The sequence below is a fragment of the Macrotis lagotis genome, chromosome X (genome assembly GCF_037893015.1).
Source record: "Macrotis lagotis isolate mMagLag1 chromosome X, bilby.v1.9.chrom.fasta, whole genome shotgun sequence".
Taxonomy (NCBI): domain Eukaryota; kingdom Metazoa; phylum Chordata; class Mammalia; order Peramelemorphia; family Peramelidae; genus Macrotis; species Macrotis lagotis.
In genome coordinates, this window is record NC_133666.1 from 453,101,754 (window position 1) to 453,119,279 (window position 17,526).

Here is a 17,526-nt window from a genome sequence, read left to right on the forward strand (position 1 = left end):
CCCAGGTTTTATTTATATTCTATAAAATCAGAATAAAAACTAACTATATAAAAAAACTAGAGGTGGAGAGGGGTTACAATTAAATGAAATCCACTTCAGTATTTCAAGGATATCTGAAGTGCCAGGCTCATAACTCTCCAGAGTCTGGTGGACAAGAATAACAGTTTAGTTTATTGTAACAACTTTTATTTGGTGGGAGATAATATGGATAAGATCATGAATATAATTGAAACAAAATAAACTGAATTAATTTAAATTCTTAGGTGTTTCTGCCTCCCCAGACTATTAATATCAATAATAGCTTTCTCCTTTGGTTCAGATACAGAAATAACTTTACAGAATCACATTTTTATATAAGGAAAGATGGTGTGTAGTCCACCACTCTTAAGATTTGGAACAAAAAAGTCAATACAATTGCATGTATTTCATTAAATTTGATTAAACATATATATATATACATATATATATATATATATGTATGTATGTATATATGTATATATTTAGTTTTTGCAAGGCAAATGGGATTAAGTGGCTTGCCCAAGGCCACACAGCTAGGTAATTATTAAGTGTCTGAGACTGGATTTGAACCCAGGTACTCCTGACTCCAGGGTCAGTGCTTTATCCACTGTGCCACTTAGCCGCCCCATGATTAAATATATTTAAAAAGTATTAACTCATATGAATTTTATTCAAATTGGACATGGCCATACTTAATAGGGGAAATCTCTTCACCACAGTATGCATAAACTTACCATTGTGTAACTCTGCTCAGCTTCCAAGTACTTTTTATACTCATGATTGAGTTTATCAAAAACAGTGGCAATCACAGTCAATGTTCCTTTGTCTGATTCACTTAACACTACAAAAGATATAACATTCATTCACAGATTAAAATATTCTTTAGAATGTAAATTCTATAAACTAAAAAAATAAAAATCTAACCTTAAAAACTAGCCATAGTCATGATATATTTTAAAATTTAAAATTCCTGAAATATAATTGACAGAAGATTCTTCAATAACAATCATTCAATCACATGCTAAAAGGTAGTTCCACTATACAGATTTATCTTTATCCAGTCTATCTTAAAAATAGTTTTACTGCTGTGTAAACTGCTGAGTAACAGACAATATTCATCACAGGTACATGCCCAGATTCAGGTTACCCTCACTCTTTTGATTTTGAAGCCATCTAGTTAGTACCTTGTTAACTACTCTAAAACCAAGTAATTCTCTGGAGTCGCCATGAGATAACAATGTATAAAAACAGGGCCCAATATCCAAATAAAGGTGGCAGGTAGCAAAAACCTCAATCCAGGGAAGAGAAAAACGAATACCAATAGATGTCCTGCCAACATCTCAAAGACCCCCATAGGCAAATCTGAATTTGTCATCTTTTCCAATTTTTCTACTCCTTGGTAAGGATTCCCCATTGCTTCCCCTCCATATGCTGACTCTAATTTTCCTTGAAAGTATTTTTTGTGATAAGACTCTCCTTCAAAGTTCTATGCAAATTGGACTCTTTGCTATTGTTCCCCAACCTCATCTTATCCTCTAGACCCTGGTATTTATTTGTGCTGTTCTCCAAGCACAAAAGTGTCTACCCTCCATATCTCTCTTCGGCTTTTGAAGTTCTTTCTATTCAAGGGTCAACTCGGGTAAGCCTTTCCTAAGATAATTTTTTTTTCTATCCTCAAATAGCTTATATCAATCAATCTATGTTACTCTCCAATGAACTTAGTAATATTCATTTCTATTATAATTATTTGTATAGATGTCATACACACACAATTAAAAATTCTCAAGGGGAGCAATGGGTTGCAAAGCACAATTCCTTGCACACAGAGAGCAATACTGTGTTCTTGAATTTAAAGCCTTTAAAGAAATTAGCAAGCACAAACTTACTTTGTGAACAGACAGCCAAAATGACCATCTTGCAGTCTTTTCTCTGGAGAAGAAAATCCATCAGTCTTCCTTTATCTAGTAAGAGATTTACTACAGGCTGAAGTTTTACCTGAAGAGTCCAGAGGTAACCTAGATTTAAGAAGTAATAGATTCAACAATTCAGTCTGAACTATGGCTAAGGCAACAAACACATAACCAAATTTCACTGAATTCTTGTGGCAAATCTTCAAAATAACAATGAAACTTTTTTTTCCCACTGAAAGCCACTCAGTTATTCAGGACAATACCTATTGATCAAGGGCTTAAATTTTAATATAGCATTTGTGACCTACTTCTGAATGTTCTGTCAACTCCTAAACTAGGTCAACCAAAACCCAACCTCAGTGACTAGAGAAAGGTTAAACAGGCAAAACGCTTTCACATTCTATATACATTAGTGATGTCTTTTTTTTCAACCCAGGAAGCTGGACAGTATTTACAATCAATCATAGTCTTGATTTCCTATCATATATTTAAAACTTTCCAGGTAGGAGCCTGGAAAGTTGAAAAAGTCCTTAACAAATACCTCTAGTCTCAAATAATGTTTTGGTATCTCTTCTACTACTACTACTACTACTACTACTACTACTACTACTACTACTACTACTACTACTGCTGCTGCTGCTGCTACTACTACTGTTACTACTACTACTACTACTATTACTCTAATGAGGTAGTTCTATAAAAATGTTACTAAGATTTAACCATGAAGCAAACAAACTGATCAAGGTATTTCTAAAAATTTTATCTGGAAATATTACATTAGAAATTGCATTACTGCCTTCTTCATGAAATACATACACAGTATAATGGATGACTATGCCTTCTGACCTACCCTGGCTTGCACTGATGATGATGTCAGGCTGAAAGACGATCCAGGATGATGAATCTGAATGTCAAGGGAAGTTCCAAAAAGTGAAGCATGCATGCTTTTTTAACCCTTCTCTGTGTAGGTCAGATCCCTCTGGACCAAGCACTTGACTGTGAAGGGCTCACGGTGCTTAGATGAACAGTTACCATGCTTGAGTAAAATGGCCACCAGGCCTTAGTGATTATTTGACTAGTGCACCCTGAAGTCTTCTGGGATGTCTTATGATCTGTCCTGTCACTAACTACACCCCAGATCCCTCAGGCCCTGCTATCCAACCTACTGATCCTAAGAAGACTTGGGCCTTTAATCTGTCCTCCACTGGCCCTTGGGCCCTTTTCACTTATCTTGAAGCAGAACTCTCCCATGTTTTCTCTCCCATTTAGAAGGGAAGCTCCTTGAGGACAAAGGCTGTTTTGATTTTCTATTTATGTTCTCAGGGCTTAGCACACTGTCTACATGGTAAGCATATTTTTTGAGTCATTTAACATGTTAATAGACTTTTTTCCCTTATCTATGTTTAAAAAATAGACCCTCATCAAATGCCTAAGAGAACTAAGATAATGCCTTATCTTGTAAAGACAGCTTTTCAGAAAATGGCAGTTTTTAAAATATTGTTTTACAAAGATTCATATCATCTTGGGAAGTTAGATGTAGACTAATATAGGCAGGGAGATAAGACAAAGAGACAAAAAGAGATAGCTATTTCACTTCCATGATCACTTTGTCAACTGCTTTTTTCAAAGGATACAGAGTTTACAGGGAACAGGAGATTGGCTGGTCACAGAAGCAGGACCTGTATTTTTGAAACAAAAAATACAGAAAAGTTGAAAACATGGTTCCTAAATACACATTTCCACCTACTTAAGATAAAAGAAACGAGCAGAATAGAGCACAATGAGCATGGATTAAGGCATTATCTATCCCTTTGGTTAGAAAAATAACTCAAAATTGCTATATATGTTTACCATATATGAAGATTATCAAATCAGTATTTATATGTCCTTCAAAACAAAGACGAACCAGATAAGTCAAGTTTGAATATTCTAGATGACTGAATGTCAAAAATCAGAGTTCTAGGGATTGAATTATCTACATAAGAGCTGTCCCAACCTTTGGTTATCTTAAGGCTGCATTAAAATAAAATAATTATTCAAGGGCTGCACCCAGAATAAAAAATACAGTCTCATTCAGCAGACTTAGCACTATGTGAGGGTTCCAGAACCAAGGTTCTTAGATATAAAAGACTGCCTCATAACTTCTTAGAAAGTGGGGGAATACCAGTCATCAATATGACAGGTGAAGGCATGAAGCATGAACAAATACAAAACAAAGTGACAACACAACAGTATAAAGGTAGGTGTACACTGACTATCTGTATTGTACAGACAGAACACATCTCACAGATTAAAAATTCTGTGCAGTATGTTCTGTCTAACATTGCTTAAAAACACCAACAAAAATTAACATCAAAGAGATTATTTATTAGTGATAGAATTAAAAAATCTAATACATATTCCATTCAAATTATTATTTTATTTTTTGGAGCAGGCCACATAAAATCACACTGGGTCCAGGGACCATATTTTGGACAGCCATGATTTACATAACTGCCCTATTTTTCACTTTAGCAAGCTGTCTCTTTACTAACTACAACATCAAAAGGCTAGGCTGGCTTTATTTCTTACGTCTTTTTCTACCACTCATTCATATGTCAAAGAACCCAAAGCACCATTTTACTGCTCATGTGGCATTTAACACACATTTCTGTGAACTGGGAAAAACAATTCCTAAAAGCAGAACTCTTCCCCTTCCCCCTACGTCCCTCCCCACCTCCTATCCCACCCCCTGATCTTTTCTGGTCCAACTGTACAGACAGTTATGGTCTCTGATATTACCCAAAGTTGCGATCAATAAGCAGGAAAAATGGTCTAGAAAACTGAGAAGCCTTGGAAAGTCACATCAGCCACACTGAAGCCATTGGACAGCTTGGTCCCACAAAGGTCTGACACTCCAAATATGAAGAATCATGAAGGATCATAAGATCTGAGACAAAGGGATCTTCTTGAGTCTCCAAGTCAGATCCCCTTCATGATGCAGAGATACCCCCCTTAGCAATATATTTGACAAAAACTCAGTGTGGGTGCCTCCAGCAATGAAAACTGTTCAATAAGGCATTCTGTTCAATTTCTAAATAGCTCTAGTTATTAGGAAGTTATCCTGAGATTTAGAAGGGAGATGTACAAATCCAAAGGGTGGCATTCACAGAAAAGAAAAGCTTGATCCTTCTACATGCCACTCCTTTGAACATCTAAATAAAGTTTTTCTGCTTCCAATTTAAAAGGAATGCAATAAAAAATGCTATCTACCTCCAGAGTGATCCAATGAACTCTGAGTTCAGACTGAAGAAGACTTTTTTTACTTTATTGGGGGGGAAGGGGGAGGAGGAGGGTTTGTATGTGTGTTTTCTTTTGTAACATGGTAAATATGAAAATGTTTTCCATGTCACATGTATGATTGGTAATACTGCTTGTCTTCTCAGTAGATGGGGCAGGAGTCAGAGGGAGAAAGAGAATTTGGAACTCAAAATTTTTTAAAAAATGAATGCTAAAGAAAGTTTTTACATATAATTAAGAAACATTTAATGGAATAAATAAAAATGTATTTTTTTTAAAAAGAAACCTTCTCAAGTTCTTTCTTCTCCAAATAAAAAGCTCAACTCCCCCCCCCCCCCCTTGTTCTTCATGTAAAATGATTTCAGGTTTCCTTGCCCACCAGGCTTTGACAATGTAGCACTAAAATGTAGCACTAAGAAATGAATAAGGTAGTTGATAAACAGTATAAGAACAACAGAACTGTCATCATGTTCATTCTAGACACAATATTTTGGTAAATACAGAACTACCACTTTTAAAGAAGGATCAAAAAATAAATCTTTTTTTTTTTTGCAAGGCAAACGGGGTTAAGTGGCTTGCCCAAGGCCACACAGCTAGGTAATTATTAAGTGTCTGAGACCGGATTTGAACCCAGGTACTCCTGTCTCCAGGGCCAGTGCTTTATCCACTACACCACCTAGCTGCCCCCAAAAAAGAAATCTTTCATACAAATCTAATAAGAAGGTTGACAATGTATACATAGCTGTTCATTACACCTTGAACAAGCGTCCCAAGGGGTCAGGGTAAATATATAACATCTGCTATAATGCAATTATACACAACCTTTAGTGAAATATGAAATGTTCCTCAATAGAATTTAAATAATTCTACCTGCCATAGGAATCTGATAGGGTTGTATTGATCGAGCTGGAAGTACAGGGTGATGAAGTGTAATTGTGCCATCAAATTCTCCTCTTAACTTGATGTCAAATATTACAGATGTCTAAAGTGAGAAAGGGAAAAAAAAGATTGTTGACAACAAATGTTTATCCTTCATTTTCAAAGAAGACCACAATATCAGGGAGGTGATGCCATGATAAGCACATGAATTGGATTTGAGTGAGGGGGTGCTGTGCTAAGTTACCAGGCTCACTTACTCCTCCAGAGCATTAGGAGTTCAGTGGCCAGATGTGAATCAGAATAACTGGAGATGGTCCCGGATGTGAGGCAATCAGGGTTAAGTGACTTGCCCAAGCTAGTAGCTGGCAAGTGTCTTGAGTTTGAACCCCCATCCTCCTAACTCCAAGGCCAGTGCTTTATCCACTATGGCACCGATCTGCCCATCAAGTCAGAATGGAGATAGCTGAAAGTTGCCTGTGTTATTCTACAGTCCCTAATCACAATTCAATGAATACAATTACAATACAACTAATATGAATACGAACACCCTATCCTCAATTTAAGTAGGTGCTTTCTAATTTAAGAATTGGCTATGTGAATATAGCTCATTTTCCAGCAAATCTTCATTTTAATTATTCACTATTATCAAAAATAATATATTTGTATTTATATGCAGCTTCCTCTGAAGATTTCAATGTATTCTCATGTATATCATTCACAGCATATTTGGCAAGAAAGAAGTGCTGGTTATTATCATGCACATATTAAAAATGAAAAAAGGAATAAATAAATGGCTTGCTTAAAGCTCCCAAATTAGTCAATGATAAAAAAGACTTATCACTCATCATTAATGTGCTAGGCCTGTTTAGTACTATCTCATGATCACTATTACCTACAGATGTGTATTCTATCTAAAGACATCACTTCATAAGGACAAAGTTTAATATTTCAGAAACACAGTGCATCATGAAATTATATGGCCTTCTTCATTTTAACAACAGCTACCACTGATACGGCACTTTAAAGCCTGCACTTTACAGATGTTCTCTCATTTGATTGCCATCATCCCCTTAGGAGGTTGGTTCTTTGATTACGTAAAATAAATTTTACAGATGAGAAAGATGAGACAGATAGGAATTAAGGGCTTTGCCTAGAGTCATACAACCGGGCAAGTATCTGAGGCAGTATCTGAATTCAGGTCTCCCTGATTCCAAGTATAGTGTGCCATTCACCAAAACAGTGGCTGCTCATATGACCATCTATGCTAAGAACCCTAAGTGAATACTTGTATGCAATATCTTATATATTAAATCTCATGCATATCATTTTATAAAATCATTATTATTTCCTTCTGCCCCATAAAGGGTGAAACCAAACCACTCTCATCCCAAATTCACATCTCTAAGGTCAACATTTTCTAACATAAGGATAATTTTAGAATACTTAAGTAAAAAAAAAAACTTTTATTTTCAAAAAATGAATAGTATGTGTACACCACAGATGTTCAAAACTTTTCCAAGAACAAAAAATCCACCACTCACTTCTCAAAGTCCAAATTAAATTCAAGTCTCCATAGTGTCTACATCATACCTCAGTATCCTGATGATGAACCACCACCAGGTTATCCACCACATTCAATGCAAACTTCCCTGTTCTATTCAGCTTCAATATGTGGGTTTTTTTACAGACACCTTCTCTGTGGAACAAGAGAAAGATAAAAACTTTTAACAGATTCTTTTACTTACTCTGTCTATGGAAAAGGGAAAAATTTATGACCAAACAAGAAATAGAGTATTATAAATTATACTGTAAATATAATTATAAATTGCAAAATGGATTATTTTTGACTATATAAATTAAAGAAAACGGGGTTCTGATAAAAGGTCTCATATCCAGAATATATATCTATATATATATCTATATCTATATCTATCTATCTATCTATCTATCTATATATATATATATATATATAGAGAGAGAGAGAGAGAGAGAGAGAGAGAGAGAGAGAGAGATGAATCAAATTTATAAATTACAAGTCATTCCCCAATTGATAAATGGTCAAAGGATATGAACAGGCAGTTTTCAAATGAAGAAATGAAAGCTAAATATAATAATATGAAAAAATGCTCCAAATCATTACTAATTAGGGAAATGTAAATTAAAGCAACCATGAAGTATCACCTCATACCTATTAGATTGGCTAAGATGACAAAAAGTGAAAACAATCAATATAGGAGGAGGAAGACTGGGACATTAATGTATTGTTGGTGGAATTCTGAACTAATCCAACCATTCCAGAGAGCGATATGAAATTATGCCCCTCATCATACCCTTTGACCCAGCAATATCAATACTAGACCTATATCCAGAAGAAATAAAAAAAAATGGGAAAAGTCCCACATGTTCCAAAATATTTGTAGCAGCTCTTTGTTTTTTTTTTTTGTTTTTTTTTTTTTTAGATTTTTCAAGGCAATGGGGTTAAGGGCTTGCCAAAGGTCACATGGCTAGGTAATTATTAAGTGTCTGAGGCTGGATTTGAACCCAGGTATTCCTGACTCTAAGGCCGGTGCTCTATCCACTATACCACCTAGCCGCCCCTGTAGCAGCTCTTTATAGTGGTAAAGAATTGGAAACTGAAGGGATGCCCATCAATTGAGAAATGGCTGAATGAGTTTATGGTATATGAATGTTATGAAATACTATTGTACTATAAGAAACCATGAATGGTTGGACTTTAGAGAGGTATGGAAAGAATTACACAAACTGATGCTGAACAAAGGGAGTAGAACCAAGAAAATATTATACATATTAACAACAATGTGCATTGATCAACTATTTCAGAGATCTAGGACAACCCTGGGAGACCTGTTATGGACAATGCCATCCACATTCAGATAAACAAAAAATCCATAGAATCTAAATGAACACTATAGTCACTTTTTTAAAATTTCTCTTACATTTTTTTCCTCTGTATCCCATGATTTTCTTTCTTTTCCCTTAGTCCTAATTCCTCACACATAAAATGACTAATATGTTAAATGTTAAATACAAATAAAAGTGTACAACATTCACCAGACTTCACCCACTGTGGGGGGAGGAAGGGGAGGTGGAAGAAAATTGTGTAACTTATAAATATGCATGTGAATGAATGCTGAAAAACCTTCATAATATGTGATTGGAAATATAAAGCATTAATCAAAAATAAATAAATAACAGACTCTTTTCTTCTCCCCATAGTTTAAAAACCAAATCAGAGAGGACAGAAGGTATTAGTGCCTCACCGTGGCAGGTGGTACAGCACGACCTCTGCCCCAGCACTGTTTGAGGTCCTGGAGTGATGCCTCAGGAAGAGCACATGGAGCTGCCCGTAACTGCTCAGAGAAGAAAGAGAAATTAGTCAGTCACATCTTACACTTCAGGGATCCACTATTTCACAAACTTTTTTTTGAGATTATTGAGTGTTTGGTACAATAAGAACTTAACAGAAACCAATTAAGTGACAGGTGATTTTCCAAATGGAAGTAAGGACTTTTAAAAAAAAAAGAAAATGGTTTTCTTCCATGATAAATTACAGAACTCAGGTTATTTAGACTCAAAAATAGGAAACTTATTTTTAGAATAAAAAGAATAATTATCCCATCTCCTTGGACATTTTAAAAAATTTCTGAGACTAGCAAATTGTTTTCAATTTTCCATGTTTAGAAGGAACAAGTGATATTTATTGGGGGGAATAAGGGAATCACAAGATGATTATGATGATCAAGATGATGATTACTGCTAATCATCAAAAAATGTAATTTCCTCAACATGGGAACATCTTGCGCCCCCCCCCCCCTTTTTTAAAGGTTTTTTGCAAGGTAATGGGGTTAAGTGGCTTGCCCAAGGCCCCACAGCTAGGTAATTACTAAGTGTCTGAGGCTGGATTTGAACTCAGGTACTCCTGATTCCAGGCCAGGTGCTCTATCCCCTGCACCACCTAGCCTCCCCCTTATGCCCTTCTTCACCTCAAAAGATGATCTTCAAGAATTTCTAAGGCCAAAAAAATGGTCATCTTTAGCTAACCTGATGAGGAGACTGCCTTTAGAGATCAGTCCTCAAATGAGAGATATCTAAGTCTGTCCTTGGGTCCTATTCAATTTCTTACAGTTTGACAGACCCTGTCATGGCCTTCAAGAACAGAGTCAATTCCATGACACTTTAAGGGAACAGAATCAGACTTTAGTGGAAGCTCACATCTTTTTTAAGCCCATTATTTTTCTCCAACTCAGGTTCTCTTAACTTTCAAGTCCTGTGCTCTTTCTACTATGCCATGTTGATAATGCATCGATGACATTGTCCATAGCATTCTTTAGTCTGAAAAGTACTTTAAAGCATCTTTTCACTGATCCTCACAACAACCCTGTGAGGTAGGTAGTAACAGTACAATATCCCCATTTGAGAGATAAGGAAACTGAGACTCCAAGAGGTTGATAGTCATAGTTACACACAGCTGGCAAGTGTCTTCCTTAGCATGCTACCCTTAGAAACTAGCTATGTAGCAGGGCTGGAATATGAAAATCACTAAAGTGCTCTGCATTTGGGGTATATGTCTTCTATAATTTAAATCATCAGAAACAATTATAAAAAGGAATTCTCATCAGACAAACATACATTGTAGCCATTGCAATATCTCTTTCAGAAAGGCTGAGTTTAGATGACTTAGGTGCTGCTGGCAATTCAATTTCAAACTTGGATAGCTTCGACATAGTTCCAGCCTATTTTAGAAAAACACAAATAATTTTTAGAAAAGTTTTTTAACCTAAATCTTAACATTTATTTTAAGATTCTCAAGGACAGATAACTAATTGTGTCTTCCACTCACTTTGCATCTCCCTATGGCATCTGCTACAGTGCTGTGCTCATAGCAGAATGTAAATAATTGTCAATTAAAGCTTTCTTGGAAACCACAGCTGGAATAATGCCCCCTGAGAGGCACAATGTTATACTGCTATTGGACTACAAACACTCTTTGAAACAAAGAGCTTCAGTTTTTTGACAACATGATTAGGGGATGGGGAGAAATCACAATTTTTTTTAAAACTAAAACACAATGCCATGCTTACTCGGAAATAAAAAGGTTGAAGAACATTTCCAAGGACAGTGGTAGACAGCAAAATGACTGAACTCTCAGGACAATACATGTACCAATTTACATTGATATTCTGACTTTTCAGGAGTTTCAAGCTTCGTTTCTCTGGTAAGACCTGAAACATAATTCAAAGGTTAACATTGTCTTTAAAGAATCATTAAGTACAAAAAAAAACCTTAAAAAAAAGAATCATTAAGTATCAGAAGATTGATTTAACAGAATGCTAAAGGAAATTCAATGACAGATTAAATAACTAAAAACTTATCCATCGCATTTTATAGTTATAAAATAAAATATTTATACACACACTTTCACATGCTTTATCTTATTAGATCCTCAGAACAATCTGTGTAGTAAATCTGTGGTAGTAAATCTGATTACCCCCAGAATAGACATGGGAGAAGCTCTGGTTAATGACTTGCTCATGGTCACACAAGTAGAATGTGTTGAAGCAGGATTCAAATTTAGAGCTTCTAAATCCTAATCCAGCTCTCCTAAAACTACATCACAACACACACACACACACACATATACATATAGATTAAAAATAAAAATCTTCTTTTCCTTCCTGAAGCAGTTGGTAGTCTAGTGGAGTCAGGAAGATCTGAGTTCTAATCTGCTTCAGTTCCTGCATCTCAGTGTTATTATGAGGACCAAATGAGATAATGACTTGAAAGAACTACAAAAAAAAAAATTCAACACTGGCAAAATTATAAAAAACAGGCGTATCTCCAAAGAAGGCCTAGGAGAGGTCACCTCACTTTACCCCTCTGTAGAGGTGGAAGATTCACAAGTTTTTTAGATTTTTTTCAATGTATTGATTAGTTATGTTGATATTTTCTTCTTTTTGTCATTAAAATAATATTTGTTATATGGGATGGCTCTCTAGGAAAGAGAAGGGGAAGGAAATTGGGGGGTATTTCTGATGATGTAAAAAATCAAAGGACATCAATAAAAATTCATTTTACAAAAAAAGATTAGAACAGCCAGAATCAAGAAGGTTTAAGACATTCAACTGAATTAAAAATTAAGTAACAGATATAATGTTAATATTGTAATTTTAACATATCTATTGTTCAGTTTAACAAAGCTGTCAAACTTATCCTTTCACTGACAATCATTATTACCTGATAAAATTCAATTCCTTGATCGGTTATGAAGACTATTTCAGTAGAACTGGTCCAGCAGAATCCTAGTACGTTGGCATTCTTTGTCTTAATAAAATTACAGATATAAAATTTAGGTAATTAAAAATAAATTTTTTAAAATTTAAATACATTTTATTTTAAAGCTTCCCATAAAATGCAACTTTTAAACTTAGAAATTAACTTGTACCTTGTTTCTTTTTCTTTTCTTTTATTTTCCCCAATTATATGAAAGACAAGTTTCAACATTTACTTTTAAAACCCTGAGTTCCAAATTCTCTCTTCCTCCCACCCCCAATTCCCCTTCATTGAGAAAGTAAGTTATTTGACATAGCTTAGAAATCTGTAATCATGAAAAATGTTACCACAAAAATCATGTTGTAAGAGTAAACATAATGCCCCCCCCAAAGAAAAGAGAAACTTTGAAAAATACAGTAAAAAAAAAAAGTATGCATCAATCAATTCAGAAACCATCAGCTAGCTCTATCTTTGGGATGGAGAGTATTCTTTACCATAAGTCCTTCAGAGTTCTCTTGGGTCACAGCACTGCAAAGCCAATCACCTTATAACACTGCTGTTACTTTGTACACAGTACATTTCCCATTGCAACTACTCAGGTAGATTAACTTGCAACTTTTATCAAAGACTCAAAATGCTACATGGTTTATCACTAGCCCTTTAATGAAACAGTACCATAATGTCATGAAGATACATTGAATTTAATTACTAATTATTTTGCTAGATTAATTGTAATAAAATCTTTTCTTTCATTCAAATCAGAGCCTCTGATTCTTCAAAGATAATCATGAACAACTCTAAACTTTGCTTTGGATAATGACTGAGCTGAGGACAATAACCCTGACTTCTACCAGAAATATCCCCCACTGCTAAATCTACTAAATTTCAGAATAATGGGGTCAAAGTTAAATAAAAAAGGAAGTCACTAAACATACAAGGGGATCCCTGAAGATCACATATAATCTTAGTTATAAAACATAAAATTATCTATGTTTTATTAGGTTTTTATTTATTTTGTGAAATATTTCACAACTGAGTGGGATATTCCCTCTTAAGAGTTAACATTCCTAGTGAAGTCCTCTCAGGATTAAATATCATTAAAACAAAGACAGACTATTACTCTTAGACTATTCTTAGAAGAAAGAGGGGGAGAGAGACTTTGCATTCCAAGCCAGGCACCTTCCCGATTCTGTTGGGGGGGGGGAATAGTAGACTATTTCCAGAGAGACCCTGCATTTTTTTAGTTAGTCACCTATTTGATGATAAAACTATCTTAACTGGGAGAACAGTAGACTGTTCCCATGAGAAAAACCTTGCATTCCAACGAAGCTCATAAGACTCCTCTTGTTTGATGATAAGTAGACTGTTGCTTCAATAAGATAGTTATAGGGACAATTTGGGGCTGTCTGCAATGGAGAATACATCATCTGTATTCCGAGAAAGAACTGTGGAGTTTGAACAAAGTCCAAGGACTATTAACTTTAATTTAGGAAAAAATACTGATATCTCATTGTCTGATCTTGCCATCTCTTACACTTTATGTTTCTTCCTTAAGGATGATTGCTCTCTCATCACATTCAATTTGGATCAATGTATACCATGGAAACAAATTAAATACTGGCAAATTTCCTTCTGTGGGGGGTGGGGGGAGGGAAGTAAGATTAGGGGAAAGATTGTAAAACTCAAAATAAATAAAATCTTAAAAAAAATAAAAATAAAAATAAGATAGTTATAATCCTGAAGGTTATTCTCACCATCGGGAAGGTGAGGTAATATTTTATGAAAATATTTCATTTTTTTCTTTTTTGCTGAGGTAGATTTTTACAAGTAGAATATAACTCTGAAGACTAACCAATGAGTTGATAGAGTGGGACAATAGGAAGGAGGAGGGGATCTTGTTAGGCCATATAATCTCGACTGACTGTCACCTGGGGCAGCTCCTTGATCTTCACTACCTTTGTGAGACTTGGAGTAGGCCCTTTTCTTGAGAAAAGCCAAAATAAACTTTCTCTCCCTCCCTCTAATATCCTTTGTACCTCCCACAGTACAGACTTTGTACACACTTCCCATGGTCTATTCTGTCTCAGCTGTTTGTAGACATATCACCATTCCTGTAAGCTCTGTATCCTGTATTCACAGAAGCCTAATAGCTCTGATTGAGACAATAACTGTAAAGAGTCTGGCCCACATCATTATTGTGGTGATTGTTTTTGGTTATTATTTAAGCAGAGGTCCTATTCATTCATCCAATTACTCAACAAAGCATTTTTCTTTTTCTTTTTTTTTTTTTGGCAAGGCAAACAGGGTTATGTGGCTTGCCCATGGCTTGCCCAAGTCCACACAGCTAGGTAATTATTAAGTGTCTGAGACCAGATTTGAACCCAGATACTCCTGACTCCAGGGCCGGTGCTTTATCCACTACCCCACCCAGCCGCCCCCTACAAAGCATTTTTCAAGTGCCTAATATGTGTTAAGCACTGTCCTAATTAGCTGGCTCAGCCCCAGGGATCCCTTGTTCATGTGGCCATTTCCCCCCAGTGGGTTGTATGCCTTCCATTACTGTGCAACTATTTGTATGTCCTACATTACTGAAGAAAGTATCCAAAGTATTGAGTAGATCCAGTAGAATACTGAGAGTAGCTTCTTTTTACTTACTGGTGAAAATGCTGCATTCTTCTAGTATAATGTAAATTCCTGGGCCAGAGACTCTCTTTGCTTTTGTATTTGTATTCCCAGTGCTTAGCACTTATACCTAGCAGATAGGGGTTATTTAATCAATGTTTTTTGATTGACTGAAACTAAAATTTTGAAGTATAAGATTTTTACATTTTCTAATTAAATTTCATCTTGTTGGATTAGGCATTCTCTTCTAGTCTTTGAAGGTCTTTCCAAATAGCAGTTCTTAACTCGGAGATATTTATTTTTAAAAATAGTTTGAGAACTATATTTCAACTTAGTTTTGAATTTCTTTATAATAACATATTTTATATAGTTAAAAAACATTATTCTTAAAAGGGGTTCATAGATCTCCCCAGAAGATCATAGAATCTATACTTATGTACAATGACACACATTATCCCTTCTATTATCAATTATAAATTAGATAACAATCTAATTCTTCATTCAAGCTGATTAAAAAAGACAAAAGAAAAATTATGCCCTGTGGCACAATACTAGAAATAATATTCCTTGGAGATATACTTAATCAATTATGAATTTTTCCTAAATGTATGATCATTTAAAACATATTTCTCTGACATGTTAATAGGGTTCAGAAAAGATTTTGTCAAATGTTTTGTTAAAGTATAAAGAAATCACTGCAGAGCAAAGTATATTTTGTTCTCTTTTTAAAACTGTTTTTTTTCTTTCTCATGGTTTTTTCCCCGCTTAGTTTGTTTCGTGTGTTTTTTTGTTTTGTTTTGTTTTTTTTGGTTTTTGCAAGGCAATGGGGTTAAGGCACTTGCCCAAGATAACACATTTAGATATTTTATTAAATGACTGAGTCTAGATCCGAACTCAGGTCCTCCTGACTCCAGGGCCGGTACTCCATCCACTGTACCCCCTAGCTGCCCCCCCCCCTTTGGTTCTAATCTTCTTTCACAATATGACTAATATGTAAACGTTACTGTACATGTACAATTTATATCAGTTTTTCACTGCCATGTGAATGGGGAGGGAAGGGAAGATGGTAGAAAAGCATGGAATTCAAAAGCTTTCAAAAGGATGAATGTTTTGCATGTAACTGGAAAAAATAAAATGTAAAGTCACTCTTTCAATGACATTTCTTCAATTTACTAGTCTAGCAACTCACTAGGAAAAAAAGGAAATTAAGTTAGTAATCACTAACTAGAAACAGATTAGGGTAAAGAAAGGGGTCATAGTATTGATATGGTTAAATGACTCTAGTCTTTGGGAAAAAAAAAAAGTTCCCAGTTCTCTAAAGAGGATCTTAGCTCACCGTTTCACTGTGAATAAATGCTGTATCCCTATGGAAGAGCCTGCTGTCTTTGACTGAATGAAAGGAGAGTTTCTATTCTGCTCTGAGTTTTACTGAGGTAACCCCTCCAAACCTGAAATTGCATTCCAGATACATGCCAACCCACTATTGCTATGTAAAGAACCTACAACTCTTCTACTCTAAAACTAGCTACCAGCTAGCGAAGTCGAAAATTAAAGGAAAAAGAAAACAAAGTAAAAGTCAAATGTAGGGATACAGACACAGGTGAACAATAACTTCTAAAAATCTCTAGCTGATTATAATAGAAATCATATTTTACCATAGATCACTCTAAAAAGGCAGACTCAAGGAACTATCATGCCCAAGCAAGGCTGTCAAATTGAAAACACAAGCCTGTTACCTTGCATTCTTGTGTGTATTCCAGCTGAGGACAATCAGGGATAAAATTCAAAAAATCCTGAAAGAGAAAAAATGCAGTTAATTCTCTAAAGCAAGGTCTTGGGAATACTAGCAATAAGATCGAAGTCAGAAGTATTCTTACTACAGAAAAGGACAGTATGACAACACTGATGACAAATTCAGATCCCAAAAAATTTTGGCAACACTCAGAACCTGAAGGTGTGTGATATTCAAGAAAATGCAAACAAAACAAAACCTGGAGTGATAAACAGTCTCCATTCTGTGAGTATGTAAAGCCCTATGATGATAGGAATTGAGTGAATTCATTTCAGAGAATCACAGATTTTGGGTTGAAAGGGAACTCTAGAACTCATCTAGGTCAACCCCTTCATGTTAAAGATGTAGAAACTAAAACCAAGAGTAGTTAAGTGATAGAGGCAGCATATGACCCCATGGTCAGTGATCTTCTCACTGTACAGTGTGTAGCTTTGGCACTTTAAATGTTTGCTGAAATGAATTATGATTTAAAATTACCATAGGATTTGGGGGTACCTGGGTGGTTAGAGCACCAGTACTGAAGTCAGGAAGATCTGAGTTCAAATCCAGTCTCAGACACTTGACTCTTACTAGTTATGTGATCTTGGGTAAGTAACTTAACCCCGACTGCCTCAACCAAAAAAAAAAAAAAAAGATTACTATAGAATTTTGAAAAAAATGCAGATCCATTCTTTCCAGGTACAATCACATTTATTCTTTAATATTCTAAAGTGCTTATATTAATGGCAAATGTTA

At 35.3% G+C, this 17,526-nt stretch overlaps 1 protein-coding gene across 1 annotated transcript in view; it reads right to left on the reverse strand.

Annotated features, from left to right (window-relative positions):
• Positions 1–17,526, reverse strand: part of RMC1 (regulator of MON1-CCZ1) — a 30,552-nt gene that overhangs the window by 6,153 nt on the left and 6,873 nt on the right. Inside the window, exons 4-14 of the mRNA XM_074200073.1 lie at positions 16,736–16,792; positions 12,342–12,428; positions 11,189–11,329; positions 10,737–10,840; positions 9,368–9,457; positions 7,677–7,782; positions 6,078–6,189; positions 3,563–3,607; positions 2,779–2,832; positions 1,905–2,033; positions 753–859 (exon numbers count right to left, since the gene is read on the reverse strand). Coding sequence (XP_074056174.1) covers positions 753–859; positions 1,905–2,033; positions 2,779–2,832; positions 3,563–3,607; positions 6,078–6,189; positions 7,677–7,782; positions 9,368–9,457; positions 10,737–10,840; positions 11,189–11,329; positions 12,342–12,428; positions 16,736–16,792 — 1,032 coding nt within the window. The remainder of the gene's footprint in view (positions 1–752; positions 860–1,904; positions 2,034–2,778; positions 2,833–3,562; positions 3,608–6,077; positions 6,190–7,676; positions 7,783–9,367; positions 9,458–10,736; positions 10,841–11,188; positions 11,330–12,341; positions 12,429–16,735; positions 16,793–17,526) is intronic.